The sequence below is a fragment of the Lotus japonicus genome, chromosome 5 (genome assembly GCF_012489685.1).
Source record: "Lotus japonicus ecotype B-129 chromosome 5, LjGifu_v1.2".
NCBI classification, from domain to species: Eukaryota; Viridiplantae; Streptophyta; class Magnoliopsida; order Fabales; family Fabaceae; genus Lotus; species Lotus japonicus.
The window spans coordinates 8,011,727-8,030,247 of record NC_080045.1 but is presented as its reverse complement, the minus strand read 5'-3'; the positions used below and the strand labels follow the sequence as shown (position 1 = coordinate 8,030,247).

General features: G+C 36.8%; 5 protein-coding genes across 6 annotated transcripts; 1 reads left to right on the top strand and 4 right to left on the bottom strand.

Annotated features, from left to right (window-relative positions):
• On the bottom strand, positions 1-1,372 carry LOC130720974 (probable WRKY transcription factor 50). The gene is made up of 3 exons (XM_057571690.1): positions 1,014-1,372; positions 776-908; positions 1-387 (listed from the first exon to the last, which is right to left on the bottom strand). Exons 1-3 carry the CDS (start codon positions 1,273-1,275, stop codon positions 264-266), a joined length of 519 nt encoding a protein of 172 aa, XP_057427673.1. The 5' UTR covers positions 1,276-1,372; the 3' UTR covers positions 1-263.
• A 3,556-nt stretch (positions 1,373-4,928) lies between these two features.
• On the bottom strand, positions 4,929-5,693 carry LOC130720976 (17.9 kDa class II heat shock protein-like). Its single transcript, XM_057571691.1, has one exon. It carries the CDS (start codon positions 5,572-5,574, stop codon positions 5,095-5,097), a length of 480 nt encoding a protein of 159 aa, XP_057427674.1. The 5' UTR covers positions 5,575-5,693; the 3' UTR covers positions 4,929-5,094.
• Positions 5,694-7,452: 1,759 nt separating this feature from the next.
• LOC130720146 (uncharacterized) lies at positions 7,453-12,521 on the bottom strand. Of its 2 annotated transcripts, none has more exons than XR_009012953.1 (8): positions 11,961-12,521; positions 11,433-11,557; positions 10,780-10,869; positions 10,544-10,598; positions 10,305-10,377; positions 10,153-10,212; positions 8,949-9,030; positions 7,453-8,048 (listed from the first exon to the last, which is right to left on the bottom strand). XR_009012953.1 is itself a non-coding variant. In XM_057570761.1 (8 exons), the coding sequence occupies exons 1-6, from the start codon at positions 12,064-12,066 to the stop codon at positions 10,205-10,207; spliced, it is 417 nt and encodes a 138-aa protein (XP_057426744.1). In that variant the 5' UTR covers positions 12,067-12,508; the 3' UTR covers positions 7,453-8,048; positions 8,949-9,030; positions 10,153-10,204. The 2 variants fall into 2 exon arrangements, 1 of the variants encoding a protein (XP_057426744.1); XM_057570761.1 differs by having other exon boundaries at positions 10,820-10,869; positions 11,961-12,508.
• A 118-nt stretch (positions 12,522-12,639) lies between these two features.
• On the top strand, positions 12,640-15,021 carry LOC130719015 (disease resistance protein RUN1-like). Its single transcript, XM_057569667.1, has 4 exons — positions 12,640-12,824; positions 12,923-13,970; positions 14,244-14,513; positions 14,704-15,021. Exons 1-4 carry the CDS (start codon positions 12,640-12,642, stop codon positions 14,944-14,946), a joined length of 1,746 nt encoding a protein of 581 aa, XP_057425650.1. The 3' UTR covers positions 14,947-15,021.
• Positions 15,022-17,489: 2,468 nt separating this feature from the next.
• Positions 17,490-18,521, bottom strand: LOC130718372 (17.9 kDa class II heat shock protein-like). Its single transcript, XM_057568956.1, has one exon. The coding sequence runs from the start codon at positions 18,273-18,275 to the stop codon at positions 17,796-17,798; it is 480 nt and encodes a 159-aa protein (XP_057424939.1). The 5' UTR covers positions 18,276-18,521; the 3' UTR covers positions 17,490-17,795.

Genomic DNA, 18,521 nt, shown 5'->3' with positions numbered 1-18,521 from the left:
TCCACAAATAGATTCAGGGTTTCCTTTTTGAATTACTTGTCAGTTCACATTTACCTACATTCCCAGGTAATATGATTGTGGATGATCATAATTAACCCACAATATCAGCCCTTTAATTTCAGTTCAATTGTACACATGAGAAGTCTAACAATGTTGAATGCTTTATAACACAAAATTTAGGGCTCATGAAGGTTTAGTAAGAATAACTATGGTGGTTGTGACCAGCAAAACGCACTTCCAAAGCTTCTTCATATTCCACCATGCTAGCAAGAACTCGGATGAGTGTGCATGCCTTCGTAGGTTGTGATTACATATCTTGAATCATCGTTATCTCTCTCAACCCTCTTTTTAACAGGACATCCTTCTACTGAGCACCTATAGTAATTCCTGTTATCAAATACTCATAATCATAAGTATACTCGCAACAGCAAAATGACCGGTGTATAAAGAATTAAGAATTTATAGCTGCAGAGGATTCATGTTGACTCTATTATCGTTGAATATATCATCACTTTGGCTATGAAAACTTTTGAAGGTGATTCATGAGAATTGTCACTTTGAACTTTAAATGATAAAAAAAGTTCAATTTAATCATAGCAGATAAAGTACGATCAATATTCTTAAAAGATTAAAAAATCGTTCAAATTTAAATGGACTAAAAATGAATACTTAATTTTATCTCTTTCAAGGATGAATATAACAATTTTCATGTTTCAATAACTAAAGTAACATATCCTAAACTTTTCAGGCTAACTGTATCATAGGGGATTTATACCTTGGATTGGGGCTGTTCTTCACCATTTTCTTGCCATACTTCCTCCATTTGAACCCATCATTTAGTATTTCAACTTCTGACTTTGTTTTGAATGCAACTCTCTCTCTAGCTCCCTTGATGTTCTTATCAATTGCTAGAAATGAATTGAATCAGTACTCATTGATTTATAAAATGGCTATAAACATCCCAATTTATAAAATAAAAAGCCCACTTCCATAATCTCGGGAACTAGACTTACTTCTAGAAGACCCCTCAAAGTTGCTGCCACCTCCTCCAAAATCACCTACTTCATTGGCTTGAAAAACCTGATTTGGAACATGCTTAGAAGCAAATGACTCTTCTCGATCATCATCTAGCCAATGATTATCATCAAATTCCAAGTACTCAGAGAGCTCAAAATTAGGCCACTGGCTGGTTAAATCACTATCAGGTGAATAATCTGATGATGGCCTTGGATTTCTTTCTGCCATTTTGTTGCAATTGGCATGAAAAGAAAGCATCACGGCTCAAGCAATATATAACAGCCATATATAGTTTAGTGAGGCAACTTCAAGGTGACCTTCCTATGAATCATAATAGGAAGTTTCGAAGGCAATGACTAGTAGAAATGACATGTATACCAAAAGTAGTGAAAAGGAAAATGAATGAATGGAAAATGGTGCCACAAACTCAACAACGGCACTTTATATTCTCTACAACTCTTTGGTCCAAATACTTATTCCTCGACTCTTATTTAAATGATTTAGACTAATTAATAAAAGTTAAATAAATCAAAACTTTTAAGTACTTAGTCATTTTGTGTCGCAAAGATTGTATGGCAGCAGATGATCCAAATTCGTAATTCGTAGACTACCTAGAGTTATTAAAATTGAAAAGAATGATAGTAATAAATATGATATATGATTTTTATGGATGATAAGGAAAAATTGAAGTGTAGGTATGATATTGATATTTTTTATGAATGGTGGTGAATAAGGACAGAGTGAAAGTGGGGCATACCTTGGATGACTTGACGAAGACTTTCATCAAGAGATGTCGATGTTGAGCAACAGAGAGTCGTGGTTAGAACAATTAGTTAACCCCTTCCACAACGGAAGTACAAGTCAAAAGTGATGCAAGTTTCTGCGAAACACATGTTATAATAAGTTACTGTTTTCATCCGAGCTGTATATACCAGAAAAGTGATTTCTCTACCTTTGTTATTGAGCATGTGGAAGACGTTGAAGCTGCTTCTAGACTACATTTCATTTAGTTTACTTCTTTCTTCATTTGATATGGTACAGAAATAATTTTAACTAATGAAGAGAAAGCTCCCCTTATTTAAAAGTCTTTTGGACCTAAGTCTCTATAATTGTTTTAATTAAAGTTAGTTCTAGAATAAACCCTATAAAAAAGAATGACTCAGTAAAGACCTAGAGTATTATTCAAGAAGAAAAGTGAACATACAAGATGTGGCGAAGGTCCCCTTTTTATAGTAGTTGAACCTCCCTAACAGTGGAACGTCTAATACACAGTTGGTTGTCCAAGCAGACATGTTACACCAATCAAGGAGGATGCCATGAATACTTTCCTTAGCCTGGTACGAGATCGAGGGGCATCCAGCTACTAACCTGTCTTCCTGACTTGCAGTCAAACTAACTCCCACTTTCAAACTCCGTTCGCCAATTGTCACCGCCTTGGTTTCTTCTTCTGAGGTCATTTTATGATCCAGAAATCCATCTCGAGGATCCAAACTAATGTCAGCCTGGTTCACATTTATTTCGTATACATGATGCCTCTCTTTCACAGCTTTCTTTCCCATATGAATATATTTCTTGAAGCTTTTTGAATAACATTTCCGAGCCACAACTTGATCAGCTTTCAAAACCCCAACATCACCTTTGCTTAATGGATACTTAGCTGTTAAATGTCTTGTGGAGATGATCGCCCCAAGCCTGTTCAATGAAGGTCTTCCAATAAGCACGTTGTATGGTGATGTACACTTTACTACTAGAAACTTGATAGCAAATGACTCTGCATTTTTCCCTTCTCCAAAAACAGGATTCAATTCTACGTATCCTCTGACGAACACTTTTTCTGTAGAAAAACCCACCAATGCTCCATTATCAGGCAGCAAATCTGATTATGTTAGCCCCAACTACTTAAAAGCATCACCATAAATTAAATCTGTCGAACTGCCTTGATTCAACAATACTCTTTCAATTTCATATTCAGCGATCCTCAGCATTACAACAATTGGATCGCCCTCGCGAGGTTGAACCCCCTCAAAATCTTTAATAGTGAAAGTGGTGGCTGGCTGATTGATTCCCCAGCTTCTTCAATCAATAGAATAAACCGCATTAATGGAATGTACATATCTCTTCCGAGCTGAATTTGTCACACCTCCACCGCGAAATCCTCCAAAAATGAAATGAATTCGCCCTTTTTCTTTTCCTTCTGATTGCTTCCTCTGCTCTGCACTTTCGATTTCCTTTCCTTCATCATTACGCTTTGTTGAAGTTTCAGCCTCATCAGAATTATTTCGCCTTGCCAACTGCTTCATGCAACCTGCATTTATCAACGCCTCTATCTCTTTTCTCAAAGTAAAACAATCATCTGTATTATGCCCAAAAATCCTATGATATTCGCACCATTTTGTTTTGTCCACGTTGCCAGTTGCCGGTTTTAGTTGTCTTGGAAAACGAATTACGTTCGCCTCTAGACACGTGTGTAAAACCTCTGTCAAATTATCCGCCAATAGCATCACACGATCCTGTTGGTTCCGGGTCCACGTCATGGAGTGCCCATGCCCACGAGTTCCATACGGTTGGACACGATTTTTAAAATTGGAGCGGTTGTCATAACGATTCCGATTATTGTATCCCATGTCACTGTGTTCAACTGCTCCCTTTGAACGTTGATCATTAATCGTCGCCTTCTTCGAATCGAACTGCTGCTGCTGCCCAATAACTGCCATGTTTGATCGATTCTTCTTGACTTGATCGCTCTATTCTTCCCTGATGAAGCCTTGAACTCTGATTCATTATTGCGTCATCGTCGCTACCGGCTTCCTGCTCAAGTTGCTGTTCAAATTTCCAGGCTTCAAACCTAACTCAAAAGCAGCGATACAAATTTCCGGCATTTTATCCTCCAAATGAACTGACAATTGATTGAGTCGCCCCATATAAGATTGTAAAGTCTCATTTGGTCCCTATCGCACATTGAACAAAGTTTCTGGCGTCACTTTCTGGGCGCGACTGGTTGAGAACTGAGAAAGGAATTTCGCTGATAATTCAGTAAAATTCACAATCGAACGTGAAGGCAACATTGTGAACCAAGTCATAGCATATTTCTTGAAAGTTGATGGAAGCATCTTGCATTTTAGTGCATCTGACGCTCTCACAATAACCATTTTCGTATTAAAATACACCAAATGGTCCTTTGGATCGGTATTTCCATAATAAGAGTCCAAGACGAGTGTCTTTAGATTGTATGGAACGATAGTGTTTTCTATTTCTTCCGTGAAAGGTTGAAAATCTACCACCGTCTCAGCCATTCTTCGATCGCCCTCTCGTTGCCCGAGTCTGATTAAGATCAGTAAGTAGAGTTTGTAACTGTTGATTGTCTTGACGAAGATCATTAAGATCGTCCATAATCCACTGAAGAACGTCGGGAGAAACATTGTCTGGAAGGACTTGATTTCTCTCTCCGTTCGCCCCAGATCGACTTACCATTGTCGATTAAAACGAAGCCTAGAAAAAATTTCCGTCGACCCCATAGTGGGCGCCAATGTTCCGGTATGGAACGTCCTCCTCTGGACTAAGCAATTCGAGAGCAACAATAAACTAAGCAAAGTATGAAATGAGTGAAAAATGCGTTGGAACCCCACCACTTGAACGGTGTCTTTATATATATCTTGGGTTTTGATCCGTTGGGTCATGGGTTGTCCGGCCCATTAATTACATCATATCGTTTAGCCCTCACATAATATTGGTGTGCCCAGAACCAATGTTGATTATCTTTTAACATATTGAATGTGATTGAATTATAGTTCTATTAGAAGTTAGAAGGAGATGAGACGCCTCTATCCTCACTCGGTCACTCCTGAAAACTAACCAGCTGTATACACATAGTTGTCTTGACGGTGAAGTGAACGGTGTAGAGAACAAGACAATTAGACAACACCCAATTTTTATTGAACTGAAATAATAAAATCTTACTTCTACTAAATCTCAGACAGGATTCACAAATAGAAAAATAAAACATCACATTCATTAGTGCAATTAAGCTTTCAAAACAAAACACAGAGCGAGTTACATTCCCCTGTTTCTACAAAGAGATCAAGCAACCTTAACCTCAATAGTCCTTGGCTTCTTAGGCTCAGGTGGTGGCAATTTCTGCACAGTAACACTGAGAACCCCATCTTGACACACAGCAGAGACAGCATCTGTGTTAGCATTCTCAGGAAGCACGAATTTGCGCATGAATTTGCCAACCCTTCTCTCCATCCTCAAATACTTAACCCCTTCTTTCTCTTCCTCCCTCTTCCTCTCACCAGTTATCACAAGCACATTGTCATCTTCCACCTGAACCTTAATGTCCCCTGATTTCAACCCCGGCATGTCGATCACGAAAACGTACGAATTCGGATTCTCCTTCACGTCCGCAGGTGTTGCCGCCATCGCCTTTGCATCTCGAACATAAGTTCGTGTTGGGGCATTGTGTGTCTTGTCGGATGCAGTGTCGTGATCTGAAACGTCCATCATCTGGTTCAGAGCGTGGAACAATGGAGACTCCAAACCCATCATCCTGAAATCCATGGCGGTGAATGAAGTGATTATCTCTTTTGCTGAATGAAGTTTGTTGATGATATTTTATGTGGAAACAGAGGGTGGTGGATTGAGAATTTAAAGGGCGTGTTGAAGGAAGAGAAATGAAGTAATGGATGGTTCTGGAGAAATGTGGTGTGTGCTTTTGGAACTTCTAGTAGTTTCGGTTACAAATTTGGAGATCACGACTTAATCAGGACACGTGGCTTGTAAAAATAGGTAAGTATATTTATTGGACTTCAGTTACTTTCTGTCTAAAGTCTAAACATTACTCCCTTTTTTTTTTGTCAAAAACATTACTCCTTGAGTTCTAGTAAGTTCCAGAACTTACTACAAAAGTAACAAAACTAAGATTCTGTAACTGTAATTCTAAAGCGAGGTGAAAGTTCATGTTACGAACTACTCCCTCGATTCCTTATTATAGGGTCATTTTTGAGTGTTTTTTTTGTGGGGTTGTCTAAATGACTCATTATAAAGTTTGGGTTAAATAACCCATCATTCAATCACATTTAAGATAAGTGAGTTGAAATTTCTATATTTTATTTACTAATTTATTTACAACTCATTTATCTCCAATGTGATTGGATGATGAGTTATTTAACCCAAACTTTATCATGGGTCATTACAACCCATTTTCTTGTTCCTAAATATAAGTTTATTTACAATATTAATGGAACATTAATTATTTTTTTTCAAAACTATCATCATATTTAATACGAAAGAGACAATGAGATTTTGAAATAATAACTTGGAGAGAGAAATTTATAAGAAATTAAATAAGGGTAATCTAGGATAGTGAGTAAATTCTTTTACAGATTTATTGCTTGTTACTAATGTTCTTAATCTAAGAAAATTAGGTAAAATGGACTTATATATAGGAACAGAGAGAGTACAATTTTGGAAGATTCATCGTAATAAGATGTGTATATCTTGAGATATGAGAAAGAGATAAACGCAATTTCATAAATAATGAAAATCAAAAGGGAGATACCAAAACGAGAATTGAAAACAAAATGATGGAAAGAAAAGGAATGGAGGAATACATTACAATTAAAGATTGATAAATCATAGGAGGATCACCCTAAGGAAACAATTTTTTTGATAAAGTTTGTAGTAGTTCAACATTCGACGGCTAATGTCGTTGTTTATACACGATTACTAACATATTACCAACGTGTTGGACTCTTTAGTAATTAATTATTTAATTACCAACGACTTTACACAATTCCTCAGTAACTGACCCACCGTTAAAGTCGTCGGCTAATACTGCTACTGCTATTACTACTACTATTGCTGCTGCTACTGCTACTACTACTACTACTACTACTACTCCTACTGCTACTGCTACTGCTACTGCTACTGCTACTGCTCGAGAGAGTGCGAAACAAAACCTATGCACCCACCACCGCACACAAAACCCCCAACCAACAAAGCAGATGAACTTGTGGCTGTGTATACAACCCATGCTTGTTGTATAGAGCAGGAGCGGTATTAAACCCATTCTCTTTTCTGTAAGGTGAGTAAGTTTGAGGAGACAAGTTTTCCGTTTTCTAGATTTTTATGGGTTTTATGGTGAAGATGATGATAATTTTCTTATGAGCGCATTGTTATTGATTTTCCCATGGTTTTCTATGTGAATTATTAGTCCCTAATTATTGCATTATATTTACATAACTCATTGGTTTCATTGTAAATGTGCAATAGGCAAGTGCCAAGAGAAAAAGTGAAAAAAGAGGAAGAAAACATGAAAAAGGAAAAATGTTACACATGTTGGATCAGGGCATGAGAACAGTCGTATTGGATCACGACTGTGGTGGTTAATTAAGACAAGCACGTTCGTGGTAAAATTTGGCACACCCTTAGCTATAATTGAAGAAAAGCATCAAGTTCTTTATTTCCATTTTGACAAGTTCTTCATGCAAACAATGATAAATGAACTTTGTTTCTAAAAATAAATGACAATTATTAAGACATTAATTAATGAAGAAAATACACATCCTTGTTGTTGATTTCCTGGTTACAATAGAATAACTCCCTGTTGACATGAGAAACAAATAATAGAACACTATTAGCTCATCTTTGACTCACCTCCTTTAATGACATTGAATGGTGGAGCCGATCACCAGTGATGTTGCACAGTCTATCAATCAGCGCGCTAGGACTATAGGAGTAGGAATTATATACTCCACAAGACGAAAGGTGTCCTGCCATTTTCCATTTCTGCCTTATCTAACTCAAAGGGTTGACTTGACTTCAATTCCTTTTCTTCCTTTCATCAAAATCACATTTCAATGTCTTCTTCATCCTCGAATCATCAATGGATATACGACGTGTTCATCAACTTCAGGGGAAAAGACACACGTCACAGCTTCGTTTCTCATCTCTACACTGCTCTCTCAAACGCAGGAGTCAACGTTTTCCTGGACGATGAGAATCTTGAAAGAGGACTTGAGCTAGAACCAGAACTGTTGCGAGCAATAGAAGGGTCACTACAACAAAAAAGCTTTTTACTGGCAATAAATATATCCTTTAGCGGCAATAAAAATGGCCGCAATTGCTTTTACCGGCAAAAGCGACTTCGCCAGTGCATCGGGGGTCGGCAAAGACTTTGCCGGCGCTTTTACCGTGCGCCGGTAAAGACGTAAAATTGGCCGGGAAAAGCAGTCATCATTTAGCGGCCATAATTTCCGGCATTAACTATTGCCGCCAAATGTGATTGTTTGCATTGGCTTTTTAATACCAATTTTGGCGGTTTTAAACCGCCAGAAATTAGTTTCTTAGCTGCCAAAAAATAGAGCTTACAAATCAAATCTACTTGCATAAAACTTACACTAGCGCTAAAGCTCTTACCACTGAATTCATTACCTTGTATAATATAGTTTCAGAACTAAAGTAGCAGAAAACCATGGAAGTATGAACACTAATGACTAAACTACTCTACAAATCAGATTTTAAACCAATTCATCATTTACCAACACCAAACAAGTTAGGAAACATTAATGTCAAACAGCGGCAAAGCATCACAGTTTTACAATTTAAGACACCTTATCATTTTAATTCCACCTCAAATTGCGGAAGGTTTAACTCTTAAATAGGTAGTGTGCATCATGATCATCTAAAAGTCAATCCATGAAGATGTCATACTCACAATTAATATACATCATGATCATGTCATTATAACATATGGAAACTGAATTAACCGCAATCATTTTACGATAACTATGATACCGAAAACATACCTTTACGTCCCTAAGAAGTGAAAAACAACAAGATTATCTAAAAATAAATTTATGACAAACAGGTAAAGGAAAACCCAGGTGAAAACAGCTTCAAAATCTGCTTATAGTTTAAATTTTCACAGTTACCTTCAAAAGCTTATAAATTTAAATCTCCAGCACTTTATGTCAAGCACTCAAGCTTTACTTTTGTGAAGATGCTACACAGATACTGCCAAAAAAAAGAGCAAAAGTCATAAAACCATAACATAAGCTAGCATGAGCACACACTTATAAGTCTCATGTATAAGAATACAATGTGTGAGCATATATTATCCATCATTCAAATTACTTCAACCAAATTGGTAGCAGTGTTGTCAAATCGCGATCGCGGAAAATCGCGGCGAGGCCAAAATCCGCTATTGCGTTTAGCGGATAGCGTCGCGGGCAAATAGCGGTAACCACATAGCGGTTAAAATAAGTAAAATATTATAAAAAAACAGCAGCTTATCAGACATCTATTGCAATACTAGAGCAGAAACATTTGAAAAGAACAAATAAAAACTGCATAAAAAACAACAGCTTATCACATAACAATAAAAACTGCATAAAATCATCATTTTTAACAACCAAATTTTAATTATTAAAGGCTGCCACCAGCTCAAAACAAATGTCAAAGGACTTAAAACAACATAAACCAAACACAAGTCTTAAAACAGTGAAACAGAAAAAGGAAATGCAACAAAAACGAATTAATGGGGAGTTAATTGGGCTTGTAGAAGGAGGATGAGAGAAGGAGAATTAGGATTTTGGAAACCTTTTCAATTCTGCCGTGATTCTTCATGATGAAGCGTAAATATAGAAAAAAATAATTAATGGGGAGTTAATTGGGCAGTAAAGCAGTGAAACAGAAAAAGGAAATGCAACAAAAACGAATTAATGGGGAGTTAATTGGGCAGTTGGTGGCCCACTAGTCAAGAATTACCATATTTAAAAACCCTAAAACTAAAAAAAACGTGCAGTATTCCTCAAAGTCCGCTATTTCCGTTTAGCTTACAGCGCCGCTACGGCCGTCGCGGCCGCAATTGCGTTTCTCGCGGTGGCCGCTATGTCGCGGCGTAGCGATTGCGGTGGCCCTAAAATCCGCTACGCTATAGCGGGTCGCGGCCGCTATAGCCGCTATTTGATAACACTGATTGGTAGTTAATAAATATCGTGTCATCTACCCAAAGAAAATGTCAAAGGAGAGAAGTATTTCTTTCGACTTCACAATATGAGAATTTAGCACAAAACAAATTACCAAGCCAGCTATGTAGTTTTCACAAAAGGAGAAGGAGAAATAAAGGTTACTTACTTGAGAAGTAATTTTCTTGGTGATTACAATTCAGGAACAAGACAACAAATTTTCATTTCCCTGGTTCAGTGATTAAAAACAAACCTACCATTAGCCAGGCAACCATAACCCACATAAAAAATGATAATACTAGAACACACACTTACGCTTACCTTGATAGTATGTTGGGAGACATGTTTGCAACCTGGCATTGAAGCTCAACACGATTTTCTTGGTGGATTTTGCCTAATTAATAGACAAAAAAGATTGAGCGCTTGAGCAATGCCAATCACTAATCAACTTTAACAAAAATCACAGTAACCCTTTAGAGATGCACACTTGCTTATACAAGTAGTGAGTTCAATCTAAATGAATAAGAACAACAGCCACACAGTAGCAAAGTAATTCTTACTTGTTCATAGTGTTTAAAGGCATAACCAATCAAGAGTTTCATATTATTAAACAACCTGTAAACAATAAAAGATAGAGATAGGAAGTTAGAGTGGAGATTTCAGATTGAAAAACTTACCTTCCAGATTGGCTTCAGATATACAATAAAAAACATATCACACAAGGCTAATTGTTGTTCATGCAATAAACGAACTTGGGAAAGCAAAGCAGGATAGAATGCAAAAAACCCAAAACTACCTTCTTCCCCAGTATTCTTTCTTTCCCCTTTGGAAATTACCTTTCATATTCCCAGCAACTCGGCCAAAAGAACCCAAAACTCAGCATCACCTGCATTGTCAAACTCTGAACAAATCAACCTTAATGGAGAACAAATGAAAGATTCAAAATCAAGAGGTGACAGAAACAAAGGAACCCAGCCTGTGTTCCAACATAATGTTCCTGACCCAGCCACTACCCTTCTCAAGGGTTTGAAAAAAAAAGTGAAAAGTAAAAAGCCAGCTGCAAGCCCAAACCCTCGGGAAGGCACAAGTAAATGCAAATGGATAATAGATAAAAGACACACAAATCTAAAAGTTTCAAACAATTTAAACTTTGTTAGGTGTTATAATATAAATATGCTGCACAAACTAGCTAATTTTGCATCCATCGGCTACAGGCTCCTTCATAGTCCTCACATTTCATCACCATTCCATCGGCTTAAGCTTATATTACTAAAGACTGTTTCTTTTATATCATGTATTGTAATCAAGTCAAGTTCATTCTTAATTTTAAACACCTATCTATTTGGCAATTGACTCTCATAAGTGGAAATACAGTGGCACACAGGACAAAATACAAAAAACTTCAAATATCATAAAAAAGGAGTAAGATCAAAGATGAATTTCAAATACCTCCATCAAGAGCACCAGCTGCGGCGCACATTTTTTTACTTGATTCACGGAAAGCTCGTAGGCGTTCATATCCCTTGAAGGCTTGAACACGCTACTCATTGTGTCCCACCGAAACCTTCTGCTCCCTTTGCTCAATACACAATCAACAAGAAAAATTCAATGTTGCACAAAGTCACAATACAAATATCGAATTCAGAAAAAGGAAAGCAGAATCTAGAACATTTTGATAATAATTAGCCATCGATCAAGCCCTAATTGTGGGACACAATAAGGATAGGTCGCACATTTTCAATTTGAACAAATTTGACAAGAACCAATAGTTCCAAGTTTATCAACGAAAATCAAAGAGAAGAATAATGAATAGAAACCTGGAATCCCCAAATTGAAGAAAACAAATTTATCTAACTGAAGAGAAAAAGGTAATCGAAGGTGATATACTAAAATAGGTTTAGAATCAGATAACAGGGTTATGCATCAAAATTTTAGCTAACTGGAATCCCCAAATTGAATGAAACTCCTTTCTCCTACCTCGGTGAAGCTTGCAGTCACAGGGGGAAGATGTGCTTCTGCTTCGTCTAGCTGCTATTACCGTTGCAATGGGAGCAAACAACACGAGGTGGTTTTCAATCGTCATCTTCGGCGTGATTCCGATTACCTACACATCAAGAACAAAAGGAGTGAAGAGATTGAAACAGAGTGAGAGAAGAGATCTTTCACTTTCTCGGGAAAATGGAGAATTCTATCATTTCCTGCACTATGCGCGATCCCAATTTGGCTCGCCGTCAAGATCGGTGGACACCACTGCGCTTCCTCTGGACGGCACTGCTAGGGTTCGACGCCGCCGCCTCTGGTTCACCTTCGCCGCCGCCTCTGGTTCACCTTCACCGCCTCTCCGCTTCTCTCACAGCACGAAGAAAAAGGCTCCGCAATCAGATAAAAAAAGGTTAACGAAAAGAGAAAAAAGTGGTAAAGTAGTTATAACGCGAAGTTACAATTTTTAGTAGCAATTGTCATAATTGCAGGTATTCATCAATTAATTGCCACAAATTTTTTAACCTTTCAAGTAAATTGCCAGCAATAGCGTTATTGCTGCTAAAAATTAGTCGCCAAAGACCATTTTTGTTGTAGTGGGTCTCGTATATCTTTAGTTGTACTATCTGAAAAATACTCTGCATCTAAATGGTGCCTTGATGAACTCGTCAAGATCATGGAATGCCAAAAGACACATGGTCAGCTGGTTATTCCCATTTTTTACAACGTTGATCCGTCGGAGGTGCGTCGTCTTGGTGGTGCTTTTACTCTCGGACGGGGAGATATGCCGTTGTTGATGAGGTGGTTGATTGCACTTAACCAAGTTGCTAATTTGGCTGGTTGGCATCTTAGGGTGCTTAGGTAAATTGATATTTTTAATTTCACGTTTAGTTTCTTGATTCTTTTATTTTGAAAATGATATATAGCATGTTTTGAGCTTATTGTAATTATTATTGAAGGACTGAAGCTGAAGCAGTGAAGCAAATAGTAGATGATGTTTTAACAAAACTAGAAATAACTTTCTTGTCTGTTACGGAATTTCCTGTTGGATTAGAATCCCGCGTCCAAGAGGTAATTGAGTTTATTGAAAGTCAAACATCAAGGGAAGGTTGCGTAGTAGGGATCTGGGGAATGGAGGATAGAAGCTTCATTGAAAATATTAGAGAAGTTTGTGAGAATGATAGCAGAGGGCATATTCATTTGCAAGAACAACTTCTTTCTAATGTCCTCAAGACAAAGGTGGAGAAGATAATTAGCATTGCAACAGGGGCAGCTATGATTAAGAAAAGACTATTGGGAAAAAGGGCACTGGTTATACTTGATGATGTTACCACAAATGAGCAATTAAAAGCCCTATGTGGAAATGGTAAATGGTTTGGTCAAGGAAGTGTAATAATTGTTACAACCAGGGATGTAAGATTGCTTAATTTTCTTAAAGCTGACTATGTTTGTAGTGTGAAAGAAATGGACCAAAAAGAGTCTCTTGAGCTTTTAAGTTGGCATGCTTTTGGAGAAGCAAATCCCAGAGAAGACTTGATTGAACTCTCAAGAAATGTAGTTGCTTACTGTGGAGGGTTACCACTAGCTCTTGAAGTCCTTGGAACTTACTTAAATGAAAGAACAGAACAAGAATGGAAAAGTGTACTATCAAGACTGGAGAGATTTCCCAATCATCAAGTACAAGAGAGGCTGAAAACAAGCTATGATTGTTTAAGCAATCATTTGGAAAAGGATATTTTTCTTGACATATGTTGTTTCTTTATAGGCAAGGACAGAGCTTATGTTACACACATACTAAATGCATGTGGACTTTATGCTGATATTGGAATAACGGTCCTTACTGAGAGGAGCCTCATAAAAGTTGACAAGAAAAACAAGCTTCGAATGCATAATTTGGTACGAGACATGGGAAGAGAAATTGTTCGTGAAAGCTCAGAAAAAGAGCCCGGGAAACGTAATCGATTATGGTTTCACAAGGATATGCATGATGTTTTGCCAAAAAACACTGTAAGAACTTTCTCTATATACATTTTGAATCTTGTTATCCCACAGTCTCTATCAAGACCAGAAAACTCTTTCAGAATTAATGTTTTGCTCTTTGTAATTATTGGTTCAAAATTGTTGGATTCACACTCTTGAGTGAGTGTCTTGTTTCTCATGTTCATTACAAGTGTGTTTAGGCTGCACTGCTGCAGCTTTATGTATCACTTTCTAGTCAGCAAATGAAAAATTTTATACCTTAATTACTTCTCTCTTTTTTCTTTTATCTTAAACATGCAGGGAGCAGAAACTGTTGAGGGATTGGCTTTTCAAAGAACCAATAGAGTAAGCTTCAACACTAATGCTTTCAAGGAAATGAAGAAACTGAGACTTTTACAACTTGATGGTGTTGACCTCACTCGAGATTATGAATATCTTTCCAAAGAACTCAGATGGATCTCTTGGCAAGGATTTACCTTCAAATATATACCCAATGACTTCCATCAGGGAAATCTAGTAGTTTTAGAATTAAAGTACAGCAGTATTAAACATGTTTGGAAGGAAACCAAGGTATAATACAAACAAGTTTTATGACACTAGCAACTAGAGCTAGCCACCTTTTTTCCTCTTTCTTGTCTAACTTTTCTTATAAACATTAATCTTCTTGCAGTTGCTGGAGAAGCTTAAAATTCTCAATCTCAGTCATTCCAGGTACTTGAAAAACACCCCTGATTTTTCAAAACTACCAAATCTAGAAAAGCTCATCCTAAAGGATTGTCCAAGTTTGGTTGAGCTACACCGGTCCATAGGAGAACTCAGGAACATTCTTCTTATAAATTTGAAGGACTGTACAAGCCTTAGCAATCTCCCAATGAAGATCTATCAGTTGAAATCTTTGAAAACTCTTATCCTTTGTGGTTGCTCAAAAATTGACAAGTTGGAAGAAGATATAGTGCAGGTGGAGTCCTTGAAAAAATCACTTTTGCAAAAGATGTCGGTGTAAAAGAAATCTCATCTTTTTCCTTGAGATCACTTTTGATTGAAATGGGATGCCATTTAGTCATGGATACTCTTAGCAAAAGCATATCACAGGTCACTTCTCTATCTTCTCAACTTTATATTCTTTATTATTAATTAGGAGAACATGGAACAATTTTCCATTTGCATTTGTTTTGTTTAAAAGCTAAAAGTTTCTATGAGATACGAATTTATTGAACTATCTATAAGATAAGCTAATACAAAGGCTTAAATATGTTCTTGGTCCCTCTAAATTTAGGGTTCTTTGGTTTAGGTTCCATTAAAAAAATTCTTTGGAAAACACTTTTAAATGAAAAATAATACTGAGGTTTCAGCCCCAACCGTCACCTTTCGTCCATTATCTACGAATCACTTAACAGACGCTGATGTGACATGATTTTAGAGGGTCTAAACCAAAGAACCATAATTTGAGGGACCTAAACTAAAGAATCATGATATATATATCTTTTAGCTTTCAAAAAAAAAGTATATTCTATTATGTTTTTCTATATTTTCCTCCTTCTTTTTCTTCATTCTTTTTGGTTATAAGCTATACACAATGTTGTTAAACTCGAGAGTTTACATAAACTTGTGGAGATTGGCCTCATGTAAAATAATATTTAAAAAACTACAACAATAATACAAACATCAATAAAATTAAAAAATAGTCAAATCATACATTGACTAAGAACAAGTTAATTAAATCACATAAAATGACTAAATATAACTTCATAGGAAAAATGTAACAAATGTTCATAAGATAAACGAGTGAAAACTTCAAATTGAAGCAAATTAACCGTTGAAATGATTTGAAATGATATTATTGATGATAGAAGTTGTTTATACTGAGTTGAGAGAGAAAAACTCATGCTTGATGTGTATCGCCTTCCTGTTCACGATGGTTTTAAATCTTCACTAAGTCTTACCTCTTTCATTATTTTATCTACAGATCCTTCAGCAGTTGAGTAGCAAGCAGTTTCTGAATTCAGTTCGTTCATTTATCTTGTTGGTAGGCCTCCTTTGGTTGGTGATTGTATTGTTGTTTTATTTCATTTGGTTATGATTTTTCTACAGGTATAGGGATTTTTCTACAAGTATTAGGTGGATTTAATTTGTGATTGCTATTATCATTTTAATTTTAAGAGTGAGGCTTGAGCGCTGATGGTTGATTTTATATTTTATTTGAAATTCTGGTTATGACAAATTTAATTGGGAGGGTTTTGTTATTTTGAATTTGTTAAAATACAAAGGATATTTTTCAATTTTTATATAAATTTATGGAGAAGTGTTATCTTTGAGAAATTTATTATAAAGTGATTTTATGAGGAAAAGACTTGTCGGGCTAAGGTGATAGTCGGAGCGTCAATTGTGACTAGGAATTTTGGGTTGTGACCAAGCTCTTTTGACCATAAAGACCTTCCAAAAGCCTAACCACTTCTAAAAACACTTATACCACTCAAGCAAGCTAATCTTTCACACTTGGGATAAAAAAGATGAATATTATTCACATGATAAGACTTTAAGTAAGCTTTCTAACAATATAAGGCAGGGTTTTGAGTTACTTTTTATTTGAAATTAGTTTCACTCAATTTGGATCATAATATAGGGAGTTATGCCAAAAAGACTACAAGCTACACATTCAATGTCGATTTTAAAAGCTCAAGAACCCATTAAAACCAAATGTTTTTCAATCTTATGTTTTGAATTACCTTTCCACTCGTGACGTTTTACTTTTATCTATGAATTTCTAATCTTAACGCATTAAGATTAATTCAAAACTCAGAAAATAATAGATAGGATTGAGAAGTATAAACTAGCTGGTCGACCGACTAACTATTGACACTTAAGCAGCCTGACTCAAAAGTATCCCGTCATTTTCTACTTGTCTGCATTGTAGAGTGTCTCGTCCATCTGACCACAGTATGTCACAATCTGTGCTCCGTTCAACTTAAGATTCTTTGATGTTAAGCACCCACACAACAAACCAATAAACAGAAAAGGTCAACTTCCAAAAAGAAATGACCCAATAAGAGAAACATGGCATACAAGAAAGTATAAACGATAGAATATCTCTGGCATACGTATCATGTTATCACAATTCACAACCATATCATATCCACAGTTCATGAACACAAACAATATATCATCATATTCTCAAACAATGAAATCAGGTCGAGTTAAATTAGACCGTTAGTCATTTTATATGCTGATGCTCAACGTAACATCATCCGGATATAATGCTAGCTAGGAGGCGGGTCAAATTTGATATCTGCTCACCCCAACTGGCTACTCACGTCCAACTAATTGTATATTGGGATAAAGTTAAGAACATCAATTTATTCACACCTCATCATTTTTCAACTTCATTTTTTTTATCTATTTCTTTCCATTTCTTATCATATTGCATATCACATTTTATATATATTTTTTTTATGTCATCCCTTCCCCCTCCTCCTTTCCACTCTAATGGAGATGTCAACAAAACAGTTTGTACAGTAAAGTAAAGAACCACCTCACATCACATGCATGTACAAATGAAAAAGCAGAGGCCACGTGAATTCAAATTCAACATAAAAGAACAACAAACCATTTGGCACCAGATCACGCAGCCACATTAAGCAGAGCATTGATCATCATACCATTCATTTCAATGAAAAACACAAAATAACAAAGAACCATCTCACATTACAAAACAGGGTTGTACTCCTCTGCCTCAAAGAAAGGGCCAAAATTTCTTAATTAAATTAAAAGTACACAATTTCACATCACATTATTCAAGCTAGCATACGAGTTAGGTTCACCACTCACGAGCACTGAATTGAAAGCTTCATTGCTTCAAGCAATCTTAACCTCAATAGTCCTTGGCTTCTTTGGCTCAGGTGGTGGCAATTTCTGCACAGTAACACTGAGAACCCCATCTTGGCACACAGCAGAGACAGCATCTGTGTTAGCATTCTCAGGAAGCACGAATTTACGCATGAATTTGCCAACCCTTCTCTCCATCCTCAAATACTTAACCCCTTCTTTCTCTTCCTCCCTCTTTCTCTCACCAGTTATCACAAGCACATTGTCATCTTCCACCTGAACCTTGATGTCCCCGGATTTCAACCCCGGCATGTCGATCACGAACACGTAGGAATTCGGATATTCCTTCACGTCTGCTGGAGTCGCAGCCATTGCCTTTGCATCTCGAACGTAAGTCTGTGTTAGAGCATTGTTTGTCTTGTCGGATGCAGTGTCGTGATCTGAAACATCCATCATCTGGTTCAGAGTGTGGAACAATGGAGACTCCAAACCCATCAACCTGAAATCCATTGGCGCTGAATGAAATTTTGTTTGTTGAGGATCTTTTCTGAGGAGACAGAGGTGATGTGGATTGGGAATTTATAGGGTGGGTGTGTTGAACAAGGACTTGAGAAGTGAAGTAATGGATGGTTCTGGAGAAATGTGGTGTGTGCTTCTGCAACTTCTAGTAGTTTCGGTTACATCTCTTTTCTCTCTGTCTGAACATTCCTTCTTGAGTTCTAGTAGCTTCCAGAACTTGTGGATTTTTTTTCTTCT